Source organism: Leucoraja erinacea, chromosome 10 (assembly GCF_028641065.1).
Source record: "Leucoraja erinacea ecotype New England chromosome 10, Leri_hhj_1, whole genome shotgun sequence".
NCBI lineage: Eukaryota > Metazoa > Chordata > Chondrichthyes > Rajiformes > Rajidae > Leucoraja > Leucoraja erinaceus.
Genome location: NC_073386.1, coordinates 19,779,411 through 19,804,229, shown reverse-complemented (window position 1 = coordinate 19,804,229; position 24,819 = coordinate 19,779,411). Strand labels below are relative to the sequence as shown.

The following is a 24,819-nucleotide window of genomic DNA, read 5'->3' as shown; positions in this document are numbered from 1 at the left end:
ACAAAACAACCAAACAATTTATAAACACAATCATAACACACATATTCTTTTACATAATAAATAATGGAAGGAAAAACGTTCTGTAGAGTTAGTCCCTGGTGAGATAGGCGTTTACAGTCCGAATTGCCTCTGGGAAGAAACTCCTTCTCAACCTCTCCGTTCTCACCGCATGGCAACGGAGGCGTTTGCCTGACCGTAGCAGCTGGAACAGTCCGTTGCAGGGGTGGAAGGGGTCTCCCATGATTTTGTTTGCTCTGGAGTTGCACCTCCTGTTGTATAGTTCCTGCAGGGGGGTGAGTGAAGTTCCCATAGTGCGTTCGGCCGAACGCACTACTCTCTGCAGAGCCTTCTTGTCCTTGGCAGAGCAATTCCCAAACCAGATGGTAATGTTCCCGGACAAGATGCTTTCCACCGCCGCTGCATAGAAGCACTGGAGGATCCTCGGAGACACTCTGAATTTCCTCAATTGCCTGAGGTGGTAAAGGCGCTGCCTTGCCTTACTCACGAGTGCTGAGGCGTGTGATGCCCATGTCATATCCTCAGAGATGTGGACTCCCAGATATTTAAAACAGCTCACCCTATCCACAGTATCCCCATTTATCCTCAATGGAGTGTACGTCCTCGGATGATGTGCCCTCCTAAAGTCCATGATCAGCTCCTTTGTTTTTTTGATGTTCAAGAGGAGGCTGTTATCCTGGCACCAGAGTGCTAGATCAACCACCTCCTCCCGGTAGGCCTTCTCATCGTTGATATGTCAACTAATCTTGCACATGGAAGCACAGCATCAAAGACTTATAGAAGAAATCTACCTTCCTTTGTAGCCCAGAAATGTTGTTTGCTTATGATTTTTTAGTATTTATTAACTGCTATGAATGAATTTGACAGAACTTCAGGAGCATAACACATTGACAGCAACATGTCTAATTGATGCTCTGAGATGTGTTAATATCAAAGAGTGCCTTGGTTAACCTAAAAGCACTAGACTTTTATTCCAATAAGTTAATAGAAATTCCAAAGAATCGTCTCCTCACAGGAAACTGTTTAACTGTTTGTAAGTGATATTTGTTATTGTTTTATCTGTCTCTCCAATAAATGTTAATTCAAATCAAAATTAAAATTCTACCTTTACGTGGTTTTGACAGCCAAGTTATTTTTGCCACAAATAATCCAAGCTGCATTATTGAAGATTTTTTCATTATTTTGATACACTAGATTTTTTGACTTAATATTCTTGGTGGGGGAGGAAATGAGAGGCAGGAAAGGGAAGAAGGCTGTCGGGGGTGGTGGTTGATATGACTGCCCTAATGAGCACTCTCGAGGTACAGGGAACATGCCGCAGATTACAACTGAGATAATACTGGCAACGTGGTAACGGAAACAGAATAGGCCGAGTGAAAGAGGTTGCCGTTCAGCCGTGGGAATACACTAGGACTAGCCTATTTGTTTTACTGTTTGCTGGTGTGCCTGTGAACACACTGAAATGGGAGTCTCTCACCGCACTCAGGAGGAAAAACGCTGATTGTTTTTTGGCTTATAACTGGATCCACCAGGGGGGGAGGGGGAAGAATAGCCTAACCTAATAGAAAGGAAGATCATCACAACATGGAACTGCAGATGCTGGTAGGTAGACACAAATTGTTGGAGGCAGGCAGCATCTCCGGAGGAAAAGGATGGGTACACATTTCCGATCGGAACCCTTCTTTAGTTGGGAGGGAACAGGATGTGAGAAAAGGCCAGAACAAAGCAGCAGATGACCAAGGAAGGGTGGAGCCCGTAAGGGCGCATAGTTGTCTGGGGAAGAGGTGATAAGTAAGGCGTACAAGGATGCGAACAGTTGAACTAGTAGGAAGATTAGGGTGGGGAAGGGAAGGAATGCAGGGGTTACTTGAAATTAGAGAAAGTAACGTTCATACCACTGCATTGTAAGCTGCTACCCAAGTGAAATATGAAAAACACAAAATCTAAAAACAGAATGTTTTTTCATGGGAAATCATTTCTAAATAAGCCAAGTATCAGTGTTGTCAAAAAAACAACCAAGAGTACCTTTTTACCCCAGGAGGATCAGAACTAACAAAGAACTAAATTCAAGATTCAAGATTCAAGATTCAATTTAATTGTCATTTGGACCCCTTGAGGTCCAAACGAAATGCCGTTTCTGCAGCCATACATTACAAACAAATAGACCCCAAGACACAACACAATTTACATAAACATCCATCACATCGCTGTGATGGAAGGCCAAAACAACTTATCTCTCCATTGCACTCTCCCCCCCCCCCCCCGATGTCAGAGTCAAAGTCAAAGCCCCCGGCTGGCGATGGCGATTGTCCCGCGGCCATTAAAGCCACGCCGGGGTGGTGCGATCGGGGAGTTTGGTCGCACACCGGGTCTTGGTGTTAGAGCCCCCGGCGTGCGCTCGCAGAGTCCCGCGGCCATTCCAAGCCGCGTGGGGCGGTGATGTAAGGCCCCGCTCCAGGAGCTCTTCGACCCCGCAACTCGGGCGGGAGAAGTCGCCGTTGCGAGAGCCCTGAAAAGCGGTCTCCCTCCAGGGACCCGCGGGCTCCCGGTGCCGCCGTCCGCCAGACCCGCAGTTGCAGCCTCCGAATCTCTGGAGGTCGGGCCGCAGCAGCAGCAGCAGCAGCAGCAGCAGCAGCAGCAGCAGCAGCAGCAGCAGCAGCAGCAGCAGCGCTCCACCACCGCTCCACCCGCTCTGGACTCGGCCAGCTCCGCGACGGTGACGGTGAGTCGTCGGCACCAGAGTCCCCGGTCTTCTCCTGTTGGAGGCCGCTCCTCGTTGCAGCCCCAACGACACCGGAGACCCGACAAGAAAAGGTCGGGTCTCCCGTGCAGGGACAGATTTAAAAGTTACCCCCTCCCTCCCACCCACCACCCCCATCCCCCCCCCCCAAACACACACCCCAACAAAAAATAACAAAAACTACATAGAAACATAGACAAAAAAACGTGGACGGGCTGCAGAGGCCGCTGCTGACGAGAGTCGCGCCGCCTACCGCCTAATCATAACCATTCAAAGGAAATTTATAGGTTTAAATAAGCTTTTATTGCCAGTGTACACGTACCCTTGCAAAATTCCCACCGTTCTCAGAGGGCCACCTGCATATTAACATTTTCCCTGGTGTTTGATTGAATCCAGGCTTCTGTAGTGAAAAGTCCAGCGATATATAAACTGGAATGTATGGTTGCAAAGACTTTTTTCAAGTGAAAACATTTCAAATCAATTAAACAAAGCAATTCTTGCAACTGACTTAGATTAATGAAAGTCAGACATTTCATTGTACTTGTTTCAGGAATTAACAAAGAGTGGCTTGCAGTGAAAAAAATTACTGTGTGCTCATGCTGCTGCCTAATGTTGGCTGGGGAAGAGGTGATATACGGGGAGACGAATTCTCTCCCTTCCCCCCCCTCCCACCTTAATCTTCCTACTAGTTCCACTGTTCGCATCTTGTACTCCCTCGTTATCACCTCTTCTCCTTTGTAGGAAGGGGTACAATGAGCATCTTTGCACTGGTAGATTGAAGTAGTCTATGGTATCTGCAGTATCTACAACACAACATTTCCAGCTTTTACTCCTGCCAGTGAGTGTTTTGATCCTTGAATTTTGCTGAGAGCACAAGTGCCATGTTCAGCTGTAACCCTGCCAGGATGGGTAGTGGATTCTATACTGTGCCAGTGTAGATCTGCAGAACAGAACGCAAAATACAAGTTAGACACAAAGTGCTGGAGTAACTCATCTCATGAGAAAAAGGATCGACCTATCCTTTTGTTCTGGCTGCCTGGCCCATTGAGTTTTTTTTCTGGCTGCCTGACCCATTGAATTACTCCAGCACTCCGTGTCTTTCTTTGGTATAAACCAACACCTGCAGTTCTTTGTTTCTAAGTGAGAAATTCCTCCGAAAAATAAATTAAGGCCAATTGAAGTAGAATTGGCCAGGTACAACAAATTCAGGCACGTTCTTTGTTCTTCAGTGTTGGTTGCCTCACCGCAAAGGGCCTGTCCCACAGGCAGTTTTTTCAGCGACTGCCGTTGACTGTCATAGTCGTAGCAGATTGCCGAAAAATTGGTGACTGGACCCCCCTATGACAATATCTATGAGAATGTCTACAACAACCTACCACCTAGTCGACGTCAAGCTACAGCAAGCTACCGACAACCGTGACCCATTAGGACGTCCACCTACGACCACACCTACGACAACCTACGTCCACCTGTCGACAACAACTGAAGACAATTTAAGACAATCCAGTCGCCGATACCTGTTGCCGGTTGATGTGAGTAGTCGCCAATGGAATTCACCGGTCAGCAGTGGCGACAACCTACGTCACCAGGCGACCACCTACATCATCCTGGCGACAACCTACGACAGCACCTACATTAGGAGGTCAAGTTACACTCATTGGCGTCAAGCCCACTGTCGCCGACTGTCGTCAACATTTTTGGAACATTTCAATATCCAGCAGCGACCAGTAAAATGCTACGACTCTTTGGGCGACTGAGGTGAGTACTCACGACCATACAGGCGACACCCCAGCGACCATGTGGCGGCAGCCTAGTCGCATAAAAAATCGCACAGGACAGGACCAATGGAACAGGACCTTAAATTTGTCATTTAATGACATGTCATTCAACAGGAAAAGGCAGAAGACATCACAATAAATGATTTAAGCCGCAGCTGTGAAAAGTAATTCCCATGTGACGCAATAGGCTGTTGGCGAAATCTCCAGGGTTTTCTGAAGTGGTGGAAATACGTTCATTACTGGTATTACTGTTAAATTTCTGTCTTGAACCCTAACCATTGTTGAAATTATTAATTATGATCTCCCCAGAAAACTGAAGATGAAAAATAGTGATAATATGAATATATTTCAGCAAAGTGAGAATATGAGAAAACATTAAATACAGTTATGGTAGTAAAACTATGATTGGTGGCATAGTAATATTTAATGCCTCACCTATTATGGGATTGTTACTGAAGGACTTCTATGTTGAAATCTCTGGAGAACAGCTTCCCCGGAAAATACCTTGCAGGAAAAAATTTCCAAATGTTGGGGGAAGTCCATACCAGGGGTCACAGTTTAAGAATAAGGGGTAGGCCATTTAGGACTGAGATGTGGAAAAACATTTTCACCCAGAAAGTTGTGACTGTGGAATTCTCTGCCACAGAAGGCAGTAGAAGCCACTTTACTGGATGTTTTCAAGAGAGAGCTAGATATAGCTCTTGGGGCTAACGGAATCAAGAGATATGGGGAGAAAGCAGGATGATCAGCCATGATCATATTGAATGGTGGTGCTGGCTCGATGGGCCGAATGGCCTACTCCTGCACCTATTTTCTATGTTTCTATGACAAGTACAAGAGTTCTGATGCAGTTGTACAAAACATTGGCTAGATCGCATTTGGAATAGTGGGTGCAGTTCTGGTCATTATGCTGTAGGAAGGATGTGATTAAGCTGGAGAAGATACAGAGAACATTTATTAGGATTGTTGCTTGGATTGGAGGAATTGAGAGAGTGTACAGATTGGGACTTTTGGAACAAAGGAGACTGACCTTATAGAGTTTTCTAAAGGATGGAGCAGATAATCTTTTTCCCAGGCTAGGGGAATCCAAAGATGGGCTTAAAACCCTGTTCCACGGTGCAAGTTCATTCCAAGAGCTCTCCCGAGTTTAAAAAAAATCAAACTCATGGCAAGCACGGAGAATGAACCTAGCGGGTACGTTGGAGCTCGGGGACGTCTCTTAGCGCTAACGGCAGGTACTCGGGAAGACTCGCTAATGGCAGGCAAGCACGGGAAGACTCGTGAAGATTTTTCAACATGATGAAAAATGTCCACGAGAGTCCCGAGTACCGACGAGTGGCCATTACCGTAAATCTCCGAGTTCGAATCGGGGCAAACTCGGGAGAACTCTTGGAATGATCTCGTACCGTGGGACAGGGCTTTTAGGTTTTAAGGTGAGCGGGGAAAATTTAAAGGGACAGGTTATTCACACTGAGGATAGTGGATATTTGGAACCAGGTTCCAAAATATGTTGTCGAGGCAAATACAATCACGATGTTCAAAAGACATTTGGCGAGGGACATGGATAGGAAAAGTTCAGAGATATGGATCAAATGCAGGCAAATAGGACACGTTTAGATAGGCATCTTGGTCGGCATGGACGAGTTAGTGCTATATGACATCAGAATATGTTAAACTGGTTACCTAAATTATCTCATAAAACTGAGTACTTTACCCACACTTACTAAGCTTATCCACAATGTAATTGTTAGCTTTGATGTTCAAAAGCTCCTTTCACAGCGGTACATCATGGCCAAACAGGATTACGCTCATCCTGGTGCAGAAAAGGAATGGCTTCCCCTTTAAATATCTGCCCACCTAAAATGTGTGCCGTTTTGATCTGCAGGGTTCAGTGAGTTGTGTTTAATCCCTGGGTCTTCAGTGCACCATGTGCCACGGTAGAATGCCAGCTTCCACTCAGTGCATTCACGGCAATCAAGCGTGAGTTTGATCAAGTGGCGGCAGTACATCTGTTTACCCTGCAGCACATTGAATGGGAAACGGTAAAAAATAGGGGAAAAAACATTGAAGTTCTGAGTATATTAAGGTTTGAGAACAGTTTGTGCTTGGATTAACCTTGCTGAGTGAAGTTTCTGCTGCACAAGTTACGTCCATTGCTATGAGTAAATATTAATAGATGAGGTTTGTTAGTAATTCAAAGGCAATGTCCAATACAAATGGATTGTGCAGATGCACCATTTGTGATTAAAATATCAAAATAGTGTCTCTTTTAAAATTTTGATTATTCTGACCTGGATTTTTTTTTTAACTGTGCACTTTTGTGCTGAAAGATGTTAATCTGTGCAGATGGATGGCATTTCTTATTGGGAATTCCTAATACATTGAATTGTGGCCTCGTTGCTTTGTATTCATTATCCTTAACCACAACCAAACACAATATGTCACTCAAAACACAACCTTGTCTTTGAGCCAAGCAATCCAGGTGAGATTATGGTGAGAAATTCAACTTCATACTCTGCGGTTAAATGCTGCAAAAGTTTGGCAACACAAGAGACTGCAGGTGCTGAAATCTTGAGCGAGAAACAAACTGTGGGAGGAACTCAGTGGGTCAGGCAGCATCTATGCAGGGGAATGGACAGATGACGTTTCGGGTAAGGACCTTTCTTCAAGATGATGGAGTAGAGAGGAGACAGCAAATACAACAGTTTGGAACAGGAACAGGCCCTTCAGACCACATTGTCTGTGCTGGTCCAGATGCCAAGTTAAATGAATCTCTGCCTGGATGTGATCCATGTCTCTGCATTCCCTGCATATCCATGTGCCTAACTAAAGGCTCTTAAAGGCCACTATCATATCAGCCTCCACCACCACCACCCCTGGCAGCACATTCCAGGCACTCACCATTCTCTGTGTAATAAAAATGTCCCACACATCTACTTTAACCATTTCTCCTCTGACCTTAATGCCATCCTTTCTGGTCTGACATTTTCACCGTGGGGGGAAAAGATTCTGACTATCTATCCAAAGATAGACACAAAAAGCTGGAGTAACAGGCAGCATCTCTGAAGAGAAGGAATGTGTGACGTTTCGGGTCGAGGCTGTTCTTCAGACCATATCTATTCCTCTCAAAATGTTGTATACTTTTGTCAAGTCACCCTCAATCTCCAACGCTCCAGCGAAAACAACCCAAGTTTGTCCAACTTCTCCTTATAGCTGACACTGTCTAATCTGGAGAGCATTCAGGTAAACCTCCTCAGAGCCATCACAGCATTCCTGTCATGCATAACTGCACACAACATACCAAATGTAGCCTAACCAAAGTTTTGTAAAGTTATAACATAATTTCCCGACTCATATACTCAATGGCCTTAATGATGATGATGGCAAGCATACTATATCCCTTCTTCACCACTCTATTTTCTTGTGTTGCCACTCTCAGGGAGCTATGGGCTTGGGTCCCAAAGTCCCTCCGTACCTCAATGTTGTTAAGGGTCTTGCAATTAATTGGATACTTTCTCCTTATATTCAACCACCTAAAATGTAACACCTCACACCTACTCAGATTAAATTCCTTCTGCCGTTTCTCCATCCATATCTGCAACAGATCTATATCCCACAGTATCCTTTGACAGTCTTTCTCAGCATCTGCAGAGTCACCAATTTTGGTGAAATTTTCAAACTTGCTCACCAACCCACCTACATTTATGTCCAACTCATTTATACATAACACAAACAACAGAAGTCCCAACACAGATAGCTAGTGGGAAGCCGTGAGGAGAAGGGGTTGGGGCAAGAGCTGGCAAGAGATTCATGGATCCAGACAAGGAGAGCTTGATGATAAGGTGAATCAGATGGGGGACAAAAGGGTGGAGATGGTAACCAAGACGGGGGGTGATCCGTGGAGAAGACAAAAAGGTGTAAAGTGTGGAATTTGATAAGAAAGGATGATGAGAGCTGAAATGTTGAACCAGAAGGAAGGGATGGCAGCTCAACAGGAAGAAAAATGGGAGACTCAGACTTGGGAGGTGTGGGTGATGAGTGAGTTGATGAAGAGAAAGCCACTAGGTGACTTGGGTGGGGGTAGTGGAACAAAATATATGAATGGGGTGGGGGAGAGGGGAGGTGGGTAAATGAGAAGGAAGGGGAGTGAGTTTTCTGAAACTGGATAATTGAATATTCATGCCATCGGGTTGTAGGCTAACCAAGCAGAATTTGAGGTGCAACCCTTCTGCACATGGCTTCACTTTGGCAGTGAAGGAGGCTGCGGATGGGCGTCGATATGGGAATGGCCCAGTGTATAGAGTGTCTGTGGTCATCTAATCCAGTTTCTGTAAACCTCTCATTATGTAATTAAGACTTCCTGCCATTGATGATCTGTGGTGACACCACTGGGACAGGGTGGAATTACAGCATCACCCTCTGGCATTCAAAATGTGGCAATTTCTTTAAAATATAAAACAATACTGAGAGGAAGAATACACAGACATAGTTAATTAATGTTATAACTTATACGGTCCAGCTGTTTTAATGTGGGGAATTTATTGTGGGGAAGATTTTCCTTTAATTACAAGCCCCCTTTTGTATCAGTGTTACATTCTAAAATGCTGTTGCAGAGCCTTTAAATTATTTTTTTGGTAATAATATTTTTATTAGAAGCATATCATAATCCAGACCAATACAGACTTTGTCTAACGATTACATATTATTAATATCTAGTGTCCCGGGGTCCCAGCTATCAAAATAGCTGGGGTCCTCATTTATCAATTACAGATGAACATGGCTTTTAATTGTTTATTTTTATTTATAGATAGAGAAAAGAAAAAAAGAGATCATTAAAATAAAAAAAATAGAGTCAATTATCAATAATACAGCTTAGGAGATAGGTCCGTAGGTTATAAAACGTAACTATTCAGAGTCTTTAAATTAAACAACGTTTTTTTTAAGTAAAAGAATCAATAGAAATGCATGGTGTTTTTTCTTCTGTGTGTCTGCCACACAGGTTGGTGACTCCTCCAGAGAATAGACATTCTAGAAACGCATCCTTAAATGTTATGGCAATAAGAACAAAGAGCAGTGGTCACGTCTCACAATCTTTACGGATTACATGAGCCACGTATGTCAAATATCTAATTGTGAATCTTCACCGTTTTAATTTTTTTTTTTAATCCAGCTGGCATGAAATAGTGGCTGAATACAAGCAGGTGACCTTCAATAGAGTGTGTCTTGAGGCTTTTTCTCGATGTTTTACTTTGTTCTTGAAGGAGAATAACACTTGGGCATCAAATGTGAAAACAATTTCAATGGATAGTTCACAAGAAAGAAAATCCTCCTGGATGCCAAGTGTCCAAGCACTGTGGAGAAGTGACTGGAATGTTGTCTTTTTTCCAGCACCTGGAGAGCTATTGGTTCTCCTTCCCCCCAGTACAATGTAGGTCGGGTGATAGCACGGTGGGTGGCTTGACGCTGCTGTTGCACCATGTGATCGACACCGAACTTTACAGCAACAAAATAAAAGTTTATTTCAAAGAACTTTGTGCAAAGTTCGGAAATGCAACTTCAAAACACAAAAGCAGCAGTAGTTACTGACTGTTCTGAAGATATGTTAAATGACAAGGTTAAAGCCAGGATGAGAAGATTGACAAGAGGTTGGCTAAACTAACTAGGTCAGATTGTATAATATGCTGACACGAACAGTACAGTCATGCCTTTGTCAGCAGATGTGTGCTAATCCCCTGCTTGTTGCATTTTCTTTTATTAAAATGTTGCCGCTAATTTTTTTTTTAACTGGCCAGGATGAATTTATATTTGTCTCTATGTTACAATGCATACTTGATCTGAAAGATATGGAAAGTGAAACCTTTTAGGTGCCACCAGCACTTTGTAGTTCCCCAACCTCAGAAACACTTCCATTTAATGCTTTTGATTGGGGGTTTTGAATGCAGCCAGAAGTAGTAAATAGCTATTTGGGAAAAGATTTATGTTATTAAGAATAACCCTTTAAAAAGATATGTCATTCAGTTATGTCCTTATCTTACACAAGTCCACATGTAGCCTACAGAAGTGTACGTCTTAAACTGTGAACTTTATGAAACTTCTTCAGTAAATAATTTTCCCGTCTTTTCTTTGCAATTATATTACAAAATACACAAAAATGCAATGCCACGCTCTCTAGTTTATAGACAACTGCATTAGCCTCTGCTGACTACAAGTTACCTAATTTAGTTTTTATACTGCACACTGTTATACCGAGTAAAGGGGGGCCTGTTATCTTCCAATGCCTGGTCAGTAGCGCGCACTACCTTGTATCTTGCATATTGTACCTTGTATCTTAATGCATTTCGTTGTCTCTGTAATGCATTTCGTTGTCTCTGTACTGTACACTGACAATGACAATTAAAATTGAATCTGAATCTGAATCTGAATCTGAATCTTGTGAACTATTAAATTTACCAGCAGCTTGCCCTCATGAGATATCTGATCCTGTACCATGAATGATCTAAATGATAGTTTAAGGAAATTATCAAATTCTAGGCAACTTTCTGACTAATAATGAAGTGCGCGTAATACCAATGAATTGCTATTTCTTCATTGTATGTAGATTGTTACGACTGCAAGTGGAATAGGTTTTGCAATCTCTGCTGCCAGCTATTTTGCTTGTGCTCACAATTAATCTTCTAGGGTTCCTCTGTTTGTGCTCATTCAGACGATGAGTAGATACTGTAAAATGTTGAGTGTTTTCAGTTCTGCTCTACCTGCCTCAGAACATGTTGGCAGCAGTTTGATGCAGAAATGTCCAGTTTTTAGAGGATTGCAAAACAAACTAATCTGACTGAAATAGTGAGAGAATGAGTGATTGGATCCAGACTTCAATGAAATATAGTAGACATTGACACCGAATAGCTGGGTTTGGGTTTACAGCTGTAGTATGTTGGTCCTTTCGGTCCATAATTAGAATAGTAATATTATAAGGTTCAGATATATTAATCATCCTTGCTGCATTTTGGCTGGAAACTAATGCCAGGAATCCTATTATTTCTATTCTCGACATTGTATGCTGTGTTTTCAGTATTGTATTTCAGGTTTATTTTCTATGCTTTTGCTCTGTAGTGTTCTTTGAGAGAGATCCGTGTTCTCACCAATTTCTCATATCCCGGACCTATTAATACTTTGCTATAAATAGTCCTGTGGACCCCAATCATCCTCCTACACTTTGCTGAAGTATCTATTCTTCACTGAACTGTGGGAGGAAGATCTGAGTCGGGGCGGCACAGTGGTGCAGGGGTGGAGCTGCCGTCTCACAGCACCAGAGACCCCAGTTCGATCCTGACTACAGGTGTTGTCCGTGTGGAGTTTGTTCATTCTCCCTGTGACCACGTGGGTTTTCTCCAGGTGCTCTGGTTTCCTTGTAGACTCAGACAAACACAGAATTAAAAAAAATATACATAAAATGAAAAGAAAAGACAGTGCAAAACAAGAAGCTTTTGCAAAAGATGATTAAAAGCTAGGGGTAGTACCTAGTGTGGTTTTGCTGAGGCAGGATTAGGGCTGTATAGATTGGTTCACAAACCTGATGGTTGTAGGAAGGCAAATCTGATTGATTATGTTTCACACTCAATTAATCACATAAATGGATGTGCTGTACAAAAAGAGCTCTAAGCCATTTTCAATGAGAGATGATATTCCACGTCAGGAGCTTACTGATACCTGCCCAACTGCACTCATTGTGCAACTGCAATAAAACTATGGATATTTCCACTGACCAACTGATGAATGTCAAACTGAAATGGGGATTGGTTTCCAACAGTACCTGTTCAGTCCTTTTGAAACTCACTGGCATATATTGATAACTCTTTATTTTCTCTTAGAAACATAGAAACATAGAAATTAGGTGCAGGAGTAGGCCATTCGGCCCTTCGAGCCTGCACCGCCATTCAATACGATCATGGCTGATCATCCAACTCAGTATCCCGTACCTGCCTTCTCTCCATACCCCCTGATCCCCTTAGCCACAAGGGCCACATCTAACTCCCTCTTAAATATAGCCAATGAACTGGCCTCAACTACCCTCTGTGGCAGAGAGTTCCAGAGATTCACCACTCTCTGTGTGAAAAAAGTTCTTCTCATCTCGGTTTTAAAGGATTTCCCCCTTATCCTTAAGCTGTGACCCCTTGTCCTGGACTTCCCTAACATCCCATCGGGAACAATCTTCCTGCATCTAGCCTGTCCAACCCCTTAAGAATTTTGTAAATTTCTATAAGATCCCCTCTCAATCTCCTAAATCCTAGAGAGTATAAACCAAGTCTATCCAGTCTTTCTTCATAAGACAGTCCTGACATCCCAGGAATCAGTCTGGTGAACCTTCTCTGCACTTCCTCTATGGCAAGAATGTCCTTCCTCAGATTTCCTTTTGTTGTTTCCTAATAAATGTGTACTTTGTGTTAGTGGGTTAAGTGCATCTTGTTTTGGTACCATTTTCCCATGCATTTTAACCGGAGCATAAAGGAATTTTCTTAATTTCAAACATATGCTTTATACATACAATGTACAGTAAATTAAATTGGGACATGTCTTTTCCTATATTAATTGTACTATCAATTCAGTACATTCTCTTGCAATGTGTTAGCACCACTCATGTTTCATTCATAAGCAGGGCAACCATGAAGATGCTGTTACAAAAGGACTAGTCCTCGTTGTCTATTGGTGGCAGGGCCCTCATCTGTGATTCTTTCCCCCAGAGCTTTTGTGGCTGCACCGCACTTCAGTGCATCCCTCAGAATGCACTCCTGCACTGTGGAATATACCAGTCGGCAGCATTGACTCCAGGATGCCTTGTTACAATGGAAAGCCAGCAGGTTTCGGGAAGACCAAAATGTGTAGATGATCTTCCTTTACAAAAAAAAAAAGATTTGATGAGCTTCCAACCCCAGCAATGCCCAGTCATGTTTATCCATCATATCAGGAGCAAGCTGACATTTTGCATGCAAATGTCAGGGCACTTGCTTGTTAATAAGTAGGGCTCAGTATTTAATTACATGAAGCAATCCAAAACGTTGGGGGCAGGGCTCTATAAACTTTCTTCGTGTGCTGGGATGGAGCCTGAAGTATGGGAAAGAATAGAAAGCGAATAGTGATTTAATGCGATCTGTGTGCGATGGTGCAGTGGCATTCTTAAATTCTGGTCAGAATTTTCGGGAGATAAGTAATTAAGTCCATGAAAACCAAACAACTAATGTGTTGGGAGTGGTTCCAATTGTGATTGAAAAACTAGCTACCGAGAACAGTGATTATATGCACAATACTAAATAGTCTGTGGCAGAATTGTGGAACTGTTTGTAACAACCCCATTCTCTATCTCAGCTGCAAGATCTCACATGTTTCTCCTTTGGCTGGAATTAGATTCCACGTGTTCTGATCCAAATCAAAACACTGAGTCATTGATGTTGATACTCCAACAGGAGGCTACATTGTCCTACAAAAAATAACAAAGAATATTTTGGTTCTACTGATTGGACTTTACAAGGACACAAGCCCTCTTATTCTACAAGCTGTCATCAGCTTTGTTTATTGGACAGTTATTTTTCTCTCCAAGGCATTGCCAGCTAAATGAGATGTGCCTGCATCTCTCTGATATGTCAGTCAACAGGTTATCTGCTAACATAAACCTAGAGAGAAATGGTTGTTGGGTTATTCAACTCTACAGGGATATGTAGTGTAGTGTTCAACCAGCACATATCTCGCAAAAGCCAGTTGAGACAATCAGGTGTTAAAGAATGTTTTGACATTTTAACTAGGGAAGCACTAGTCTTAATTTACTTCAGTTTAGTTTAGAGATACAAGGCGGAAACAGGCCCTTAGGCCCACTGAGTCCATGCCAACCAGCAATCCTCCCAGACTAACAGTATCCTAAACACACTAGAGACAATTTACCATTTCACCAAAGCCAATTAAACAACAAACCTGTACACCTCTGGAGTGTGCGAGGAAACTGGAGCACCCAGAGAAAACCCACGCAGGTCATGGGTAGAACATACAAACTCCGCATAGACAGCATCCATGGTCAGGGTCGAACGCGAGTCTCAGGCGCTGTAAGACAGCATCTCTACCCTCAAATCAATTGTGGAATAAAGGATAAAGGGTCAGGTATACTCAGCAGATCAGTGAGCAAATGTGAAAGAGAGAGTCGCACTCAATGTTAAAGTTAATGAGGGGACTTCCCTCATGCACTTCAGACACACAGATACACAGAATGAGTCTTCTTATTTGCACAGTAGGTCCTCACTCTGTGTAGGACCACTGTCCACATTTAATTTTAATAGTACTGTTTTGTTCAACATGAAAGTGAAGATGGTTGTGAAAGATTGCAGCAGGATCTGGATCGATTGGTCAGGTGGGCGGAGGTGTGGCTGATGTAATTTAATACAGAGAAATGTGAGGTGGTGAATTTCAGGATGTCGAACAAGGGCAGGACCTGCACAGTAAATTGTAGGCCTCTGGGTAATGCTGTAGGGCAGAGGGATCTAGGAGTACGGTGCATGTTCCTTGAAGGTCGAGTCGCAGGTAGATAAGGTGGTCAAAAAGGCTTTTGGCACTTTGGCCTTCATCAGTTAGAGTATTGAGTATAGAAGTTAGGAGGTCATGTTGCAGTTGTATAAGACGTTGGTGAGACCGCATTTAGAATATTGTGTTCAGTTCTGGGCACCATGTTGTAGGAAAGACATTGTCAAGCTTGAAAGGGTTCAGAAAAGATTTACGAGGATGTTGCCAGGATTAGAGGATGTGAGCTTTAGGGAGAGGTTGAGTAGGCTAGGTCTCTATTCCATGGAGTGCAGGAGGATGAGGGGGATCTTATAGAGGTATACAAAATCATGAGAGGAATAGATTGGGTAGATGCCCAGAGTCTCTTGCCCAGAGTAGGGGAATCGAGGACCAGAGGACATAGGTTCAAGGTGACGGGGAAAAGATTAAATAGGAATCCGAGGGGTAATTTTTTCACACAAAGGGTGGTGGGTGTATGGATCAAGCTGCCAGAGAAGGTAGTTGAGGCTGGGACCATCCAATCATTTAAGAAACAGTTAGACATGGATAGGACAGGTTTGGAGGGATATGGACCAAGCACAAGTAAGTAGGACTAATGTAGCTGGGACATTGTTGACTGGTGTGGGCAAGTTGGGCAGAAGGGCCTTTCCACACTGTATCACTCTATGACTCTATGATTTTCGATTATACAATGTAGCTGTGTAAGAGGCTACTGTGGAAAACTAGCTATGACTTGGATTGGCCTCAGAAGTTCTTAGATACTTTCTCTAAATGAAAAGAAGCGAATTAGAGAGGAAAGATTGTAGCTAATCTCTAATACCACATTCAGTTTTTTCTCCAGCTGATACCACATATTCCCAACTAACCATCTGCCCATTTTCTTTGCCTAATGGGTTGTGCCAATGATCAAAGCCTCTTGCCAAGGGTAGTTGGCACATGGGAGAGCAAGCCAATGTGAAAGAAGAAAGTAAGCATGTTAAAATTGGAATAAGGTTACGATTGAAAGGTGTAGATCAGTGTTGCTCATGTTATGAGTCATGCGTTTGTAGTTAGGCCCACTTGCTTTTACAGCATTCCTCCCTGCCTGTTTTCCCTTAGAATTAGAGAGACGCGCTAGCATGCAGTTATCTATGACTTTATTGTAATGGCCGGGTCCTTTATCCCCTCATCCTATATGGAGGATTTACTTGCCCACACAGTGACTGACAGTACCCTACAATTCCTTACCTCCGTCATTAAGCGCGGCTGGCCAGACAAACACTACAACGTACTGCTGCCAGTCTGGCCTTTCTTTGCCGTCCGTGATGAGCTTGTGCTGCAGGATGGCATTGTTTTAAAAGGACACAAGGCTGTGGTTCCTGCTTCGACGCACAACCAGTATTTTAACGCTGTCCAGGCAGGGCACCCAAGCGCTGATGCTACTGTCCTACGGGTAAAAAACGTGTTTTACTGGCCTGGCATGGCCCACTACATCACCGAGAATGTGGCATCCTGTGCAGTGTGCAACAGCTTGGCAACTCACCAACAAAAGCAACCACTTCTTTCACATCCGGTACCTGCCCTCCCATGGTCTACAGTGGCAGCTGACATATTTGTTTGGCATTGCAAGCAGTACCTAGTTCTCGTCGATTCGTATTCAGGATGGTTTGGCATTGATTTTCTTAGCAGCCCCACTTCTAGGGAGTGATTTCGAAGTTATCACTCTATTTTTAAGTCCACGGATCTCCGGGCAAACTGCTAACTGACAACGGCAGTCAATTCACCAGCCAGCACTTCAGGGAGTTTGCTAAATGCTGGAATTTTCGCCACATTACCAGCAGCCCTGAATATCCACAGTCGAATGGGTTGGCTGAACGAGCTGTCAAAAGTGCAAAACAGCTCATGGAACGTTCCCACAGAGCTAGACCTGATGTATTCCTGCTGCTAAATTAACGCAACATCTCCCGTGATCCCATCTTGGGTTTACCCGCTCAACATTTGCTGTCGAGGCAGACCCGTGCTACAGTGCCTATAGCGGATCAGGCATTGTTCCCAAAGGTGATTCCAAAACAAGTAGGCCACTGCCACCACTGTCCAAGGGGCAGGTGGTACGTTTACAGACTGACGCCTGTTTTCCCTTGGAATTAGAGAGACGCGCTAGCATGCAGTTATCTATGCTATGTCGTTAATAAAATATTTGAACCTTTTGTCATGGTGTAAGGCTTCAGTTATTAATACAGCCGAAACACAACAGCTATGGAATGTAACTGGGCTTAGTTACTTGGGCACTGATGGTTTTCTTTGAACGTTTTGCAGAATGGTGCTATTCCAGGTGAGATGGTGAAGAAAGATGAAAACTTGAAACGTGGGAACTGGTCCAATCAAATAGAGTTCATCCTCACTAGTGTTGGATACGCTGTAGGTCTTGGAAATGTCTGGAGGTTCCCATATCTGTGCTATAGAAATGGCGGAGGTACGTCGAATTTCAGTATTTTTTTGGTATAAGCATGTGTTCATTTTTAAACCAATGTGAATATGTGGTAAGACATTGTTGAGCATTTGTATGCATCAATTGATGCGTGTGTGAACGTGCTTGTTTAAATGTATGTGTGAGTGCTGTGAGTAAATTTGGCATTTTTGTTTGAGTGTGTGTCTGTATTGGTGAAAATACATGTATCTGTTGTACAATGTATATAGTGTGAGTTACTATAGCACTCTTTCATCAAAGATATTTGTGTTATGAATATGCCCAAAATCTGAGGGGCAAATAGGAGAGTAAAGTAGGAAATAGGAGAGTTCTTAAGTGGTAAGGGTGTCAAAGCCGTCAAATAAGTGTTTGGAATTCAACATGTTCTACATGTAACACATTCTTTGATGTCAGAAATTCTCTTTACCTAGACTAGAGATGCTGAGACTTTTCTCATAGAATTAAAGCTGCCAATGATATTTATGATTATGAATGTAGATGAGAAGATATTTTGTCTACGAGGAAAGGCAAACTAGGGCTGATAAATATAAAATACTCACCAAATAATCATATGGTTTAAGAGAAATCTCTTCACTTGAAGAATAAAAAGAACATTCAGCACAGTTGACCCAACAAATATAGATTCTTTCAGGAGATAAGGGTGGATTAAGCACATGAGGGAAAAGTAAAGAAGGATATGCTGGATATATTTGTATAGGTATAGTACTGGCATGTATGTAGAAATCATACTATGCATAAGTACAACAAGCCGTACACAGGTACAACAGGTAGTGTTCAATCACTACAGTCCATTTCTCCCTTACAAACCGATATATTTTCAAGTCGGATATTACACCTCAGCAGAATTACACAAACTATTAGTTGACTTTCCTTTCAGGAATGGCCGACTCCTTTGTACAAATGGAAAATGGATATATAAGTGTTTTTTTTTGAAAATACAGACTGGAAATACAGTTTACAGTTTAGGTTATTTCTCAGTGAGTCAAATTCGCAATGCATTTCTGGTATTTCCTATTCTCAGTATGTTCCAGCCTCAGTCTGTCAGACGAAGTGTGTCCCATTCTCACTGTCATTTCCATCATGTCAGATCATCACTTCTTGCTTATCCATCCTGTGTTAAACTCCCAGTCTGTTATTCCCAGTGCACGGTTCACAGGTGTTTGGTATTTTCAGTGTGTTGCATTTTCATGTCATTCTTATTATTATTATATAGCCCTGTCGTCTGCATCACTCTCAGGCTGTGACATTTTCACGTGTTTGTTATTCGCAATATCTGTTAACCTTGGTGAGATTGCATTATCGATGAGCTATGTTCTCAGCCTATCATTGTCCTTCATTATTGAAACATTTGCCACACTCTCAGGTTGTTACCATTCTCTAATAGTCTGTTATTCTCAACCTAGAACATTTGCTGTCCGTGATGAGCTTGTAACATTCCAAGGCATTTGTTATTTTCAGTTTTCACACTTTTATTCTGTCTGTCCATCTCGTTGTTTCATATTCTTAACGTTATCATCAGGTTACTTTCAACATGGGACATAGACGTAGAAACATAGAAAATAGGTGCAGGAGTAGTCCATTCGGCCCTTCAAAATGATCACGGCTGACATTCTTGGTTATTTGTTGTTCTGTGTCATATTTTCCGATGTTTGTTATTGCCATTGTATCATACACTCAGTTTGCTGTATTGCCAGTTGTTTTTGCCAGAATGCCATATTCTTAGTTTCATCGTTGTATGTTTGTCATCCTCTGCCTATTATCCTCAGTGTGTCAAATCTCAGGTGTTTGCCATTCAGTGTATCATTTTTGCATGTCAGTTGCACTCCATGTTGTTATATTCCCAGTGTCACTTCTTCTGATATTTCTTATTCTCAATGTGTCACATTCTCAATAACCTGTTTTTATCAATCAAATACATTCTGAAGTGTCTGTTCCTCTAAGTCTATGCTGAATTCTCTGCTGTCCTTTTTTTCTTACTGTGTCACCATGTCAATATGGTACTTTATCTGCGTGTCATATAAACATTGACTTAAATCGCAATTTAACATTCTCCACTGTCAGTTATTCTGACTAAACTCATTATTAATTGTACTTTTTCTGATCATTTTCAATAAAGCCATTTTGTCTGTTTCTTCAAAATGTCTGTTTTTCTTACTGCGTGATTGCCATTCTAACATCTTCTAACATGCATGATATTCTCATTATGTTACATTGTGTGATTATTATTCTATAAAATATGTTCTCAGGTAATTATTATTTCTTCTCATTTTGATACATTCTCAAGTGCGCTTGTTCTCCACACTCTCAGATGCCTAAAATAAAGTGTCTATAATTCTTTGTGTAACACATTCTTGGATATCAGAAATTCTCTTAATTTAGACTAGAGAGGCTGTGATTTTTCTCATAAAGCTAATGCAAGGTGTAACCTGCCAGTGGTGTTTAAGATTATGAATGTAGAGGAAAGGCAATCTAGGGCTGAGAAATATGAAATAGTCACCAAATAACTTTATAGATATTCAAGAGAAAACTCTTTGCTTGAAGAATATAAAGAACGTGCAAAGTAGTTGACACCACAATTATAGATTGTTTAAAGAGATAATGGTGGATTAAGCACATGAGTGAAAAGTAAAGAAGGATATGCTGGATATATTAGGTATATTGCTGCCGTGTATATACAAAACATACTATACATACAGTAAGTACAATATACAAGTACAATAGGTAGTGCAAAGAGAAAAATACAAGAGTGTAGAGTATAGTATTACATTATAGTGTTAGAACTACAGAGACATTGCAAGTGCAAGAAAAAGTACAAGAGCTGGAATAAGGTAGGTTGAGAGATCAAGACAACATCCTTAGCTTATGAAATGACAGTTCAGTAGACTGATATCAGCGTGGAAGAAGCTGTTCCTGAATCTTTCAAGCTTTTGTATCTTCTGCACTAAGGGAAAGAGGAGCGGGATGTTAGTTATCCTTCATTATGTTAACTGGTTTCCTGAGACAGTGTGAAGCCGAGCGTCAATTAGGGGAAGGGAGGGAGAGGAAAGGTGGTCTGTGCGATGGACTGGGGTGCATCCACAACTCTCTGCAATTTCTTCTGGTCCTGGGCAGAGTTGTTGCCAAACTGAGCTGTGATGCATTCTGCTATAGATGCTTTCTGCAGTGCATTTGTAGAAATCGATAAAGACATGTTAGAGACATGTCAAACTTCCTTAGTCTTCGGAGGAAGTAGAAGCATTGGATAAAGGTTCTGAGGAAGTATAGTTAGGAGGAGGTTCATATGGACCACAGACTCTAGCATGGACACCTTAAGTCAAGATTCAGTTTTCTGTGATGCATAGATTCCATAGATTCACCTAGATTATAAATGGTAGAAGGAGGCCATTTGACTTAACCAAGCCATATTCATGTAATCTCTTTCATTTTCTAAGCCTATTGGTGTAATCCTCAAATCTCACTTTCCTCATGTTCTTGTCCAGCTTTCTAATGATGATAAGGTGGCAGACAATCACTAAGATCTCTTGGAGCCGTCTCAGTAGCTAATACCATATATTCCCAAATAGATGTTTACTCCTTCTAAATGCCTCAGCTATCCTCTGTGGTAACAAGTTCCGTATTCTTGCCACTTGGTGGGTAAAGGTGTTTCATCTCGATCCACTGTACGAGATTTTACTGCCTACCCAATCCATGTTTTGCCCTCCGTTACACAGGGAAACAGTGTCAGCTTTATCTCGACTTTTTACACTTTATCCATTGCTTTTCAAGAAAAGTGAGACATTTTCTTTGTCAGTCACTTTATCTCTGTTTCTAGTCCCATCCTCGGAATCTTTTTTGCATAATATTTACAATATGGTAACCAGAATTATGCAATCCCAAGACTCGTTGAACCCAAGGTTAAAGCAAATTTGACAGAATACTCAATAAATAGTTGCGGCTTTGCAGTCTTATTAATCTGCTTCTAGTGATTTGTGTAGTTATTCTCTGAGATATCTTGGGTATCTGCCACACCATTAAAATTATTACTTTCTTCAATTTTCTTTCCTGAAGTATTATGTATCACATTTCTAAGTGTTGACATTCTTGTGCAAAATATGTCCATTCTTCACATCATTATTATTCACTCACTTTAATTTGTTCTTATCCAACTCCTGACCAACTCCTTCACCGCAACTTGGGGTTGCTTGCAAATATATAAATAATGTTTAAATCAGAGTCAAGTTTATTAGTATAAATTATGAACAACAGCATTGATCCAATGGAAGCCTACGTTTAGCCTTCTGTCACCTTGAATTAACAACCCACTATCCCTACCCTCTGCATTCTGAAATGATGCTATTTACCCATCCTTGCTCCATAGAAGCTGACCCTATCATTCATTTGCTTATGGAACAACTAATCAGAGACCTCTGGAAAATAAAATACATCCACTGTATTTCCCTTGAATTAACCTGTGCTGTATGTTCATTTTAATAATTTTGGTTGCTGGATAGCTTTCTATTTTCTTTTTGAGGGGATTCCATTAGTTTTCCAACCTTTGTGTATACTCTGTAAAATGTTGCATTTGCCATTCTCTGAAAATATTTAAGCATTATTTCATAGGTTTCTGCTATTTTTCACATGCCACCTTTAATATTCCCAAAGCAATGTAAATGTATTTTAACTATGGTGAAAATATAGCTCATAAGGCATTGTCATAAGGCAATTTTATGAATGGGAAATAACATGGAACCATATAGATAAAAATGATGTTGGCAAGCAATTTAATTAGTCTCCAGGAGAATTTTAAAAAATGGTAACGCAAGTGGCCTTAAGTGTAATTTAAAATGTATTTAGCCCCAGTCCTTCCCAAGTCTTCTCTGCCTCTGCCATTTCTTATTCATGTCCTCATCTGTACTCTTGTCACTTTTCTCTTACGAATCAGTGCACATATCCCTTTACACAGACCGACTTGTGTGATCTGCAGAGAAAATGTAAACATGTTTAAATTAATCAATGGAAGAAGCTTCCCTACTAATGGGCGGTGACCTAACAATCTCATTGACATGCTTTTTTCTTTAACCTTGCATCTCTTCTATGCCGAGTGTTATATTAGTGTTGCGTGCAAAGCTGATTGTGCAAAATTCCTATTCTTTCACCCTCTTTGGTCACCTCATCTGAAATCCTGTAAATTATACATTTTCAAGGGGTGATTTTGTTTTTGGGATACGTATGTTAAAATATTATGGAAACATAAGCATAATATATTGAAAATGTCATTCATTCATTAAAAATCAATGCGACAGCACAAAATGGACAGACCAATGTAGAACATCATCCCTTTGCATGAGCATATAGAATGTGTACTATGTGCCAGTCTTGCTGAGGGACAATATTACTCGGAATAATTTTGCACAGATTTTATTAGGTACCAGATCAAACCAAGCCAGCTATTTGATTGAAATGTCTTGATATTAACTGAAATTTAATGTGGATACTGAACTATTTTCTCTTATTGTATTGGTTCTACTTTTTTTAAATCAATACTTAATAGGATTAACTATAGGACTTTATTAGTATTGCAGAATGTGAAGGATGTAGAATACCAAGTGTAAAATTGGGTATGCACTCCTGATTCACTACACCAGAAAATGCAACATACAAATTGGGCAATGTAACATAGCAACATTGAAACATAGAAAATAGGTGCAGGAGTAGGCCATTCGGCCCTTCGAGCCTGCACCGCCATTCAATATGATCATGGCTGATCATCCAACTCAGTATCCTGGACCTGCCTTCTCTCCATACCCCCTGATCCCTTTAGCCACAAGGGCCACATCTAACTCCCTCTTAAATATAGCCAATGAACTGGCCTCAGCTACCTTCTGTGGTAGAGAGTTCCACAGATTCACCACTCTCTGTGTGAAAAGTGTTTTTCTCATCTCGGTCCTAAAAGACTTCTACCTTATCCTTAAACTGTGACCCCTTGTTCTGGACTTCCCCAACATCGGGAACAATTTTCCTGCATCTGGCCTGTCCAACCCCTTAAGAATTTTGTAAGTTTCTATAAGATCCCCCCTCAATCTTCTAAATTCTAGCGAGTACAAGCCAAGTCTATCCAGTCTTTCTTCATATGAAAGTCCTGACATCCCAGGAAACAGTCTGGTGAACATTCTCTGTACTCCCTCTATGGCAAGAATGTCTTTCCTCAGATTAGGAGACCAAAACTGTATACAATACTCTGTAACGCTGGATAGCAGATAAATGTTAATAACAAATTAGTTGCCATAATGATTTGCTTTATTTCAGCCAAAGCTTCACTCACATTTATACAACATTGGCCATCAGATGCTGACATGGTATTAATTTAGATTTAGTTATGCATGTAGCACCTCTCTGGCTTGCACATCCATTTATGATTTTATTTGACACATTACTCTTCATTTGATACATTAAACAATAAAAATGTTGAAATATAAGTTGCAAATCCAGTGTCTGAACTTCTCAAGAGTTTTGTGTTATTTGGAGATGTACCATCCTACCTTGATGTTCATCATTGCCTTCATACGATCTGGACATCCATGTTGTATAGTTCACCTTCAACACGTTTGCATTGATGCAAGTTGTTCTCGGAATTTGACTATTATCTGTAATGCTGGATCTTCTTTTTTAAAGGTGCTTTTATGTTTCCCTATATCATCATGCTGGTCTTCTGTGGTATTCCTCTTTTTTTTCTGGAGCTTTCCTTTGGGCAGTTCACCAGCCAAGGCTGCCTTGGTGTGTGGAGGGTTAACCCGATGTTCAAAGGTAAGAAAGTTCATTTCCATCCTGAGTAGATCATGCACTGAGGGAATGTACGAGCAGCAGAGGAAAGCTGGAGGTGGGGATGCCATTAAAGAAGAATGTGTATTTAGAGGATATTTGCAGACTTTCCCAAGAGACACAGAATCCTGTATCTTCAAAGCAAATTAAACACATAGCAGAAAGCAATACCTGAAGCACTTTTATGGAATAATAATAATAATAATAATAAATTTTATTTAATGGGCGCCTTTCAGACATCTCAAGGACATCTTACATAGATTAATAGGAATAAAAACATAGAATCAGAATAAAATAAGTAATAAAGACATCACAGAGACACAAATTAAAAACAGAATTCAATCCAAAAACAGAAAATCAAAAACACAACGTGAAGAGAGAGCAGCGGCAGCCAAAGCGCGCCAGCGTCCACTCTCTCTTCACGGCAGCCATCTTGGACACAGACTTACAGGATTACTTTAGACAAAAAAAATCATCCCCCC

At 41.4% G+C, this 24,819-nt stretch overlaps 1 protein-coding gene across 2 annotated transcripts in view; it reads left to right on the top strand.

Annotated features, from left to right (window-relative positions):
* The window catches only part of slc6a9 (solute carrier family 6 member 9), a 236,417-nt gene that overhangs the window by 177,811 nt on the left and 33,787 nt on the right, over positions 1-24,819 (top strand). For both annotated transcript variants that reach the window (XM_055641643.1, XM_055641644.1), the window contains 2 exons: positions 17,368-17,524; positions 24,191-24,322. In XM_055641643.1, coding sequence (XP_055497618.1) covers positions 17,368-17,524; positions 24,191-24,322 — 289 coding nt within the window. The remainder of the gene's footprint in view (positions 1-17,367; positions 17,525-24,190; positions 24,323-24,819) is intronic.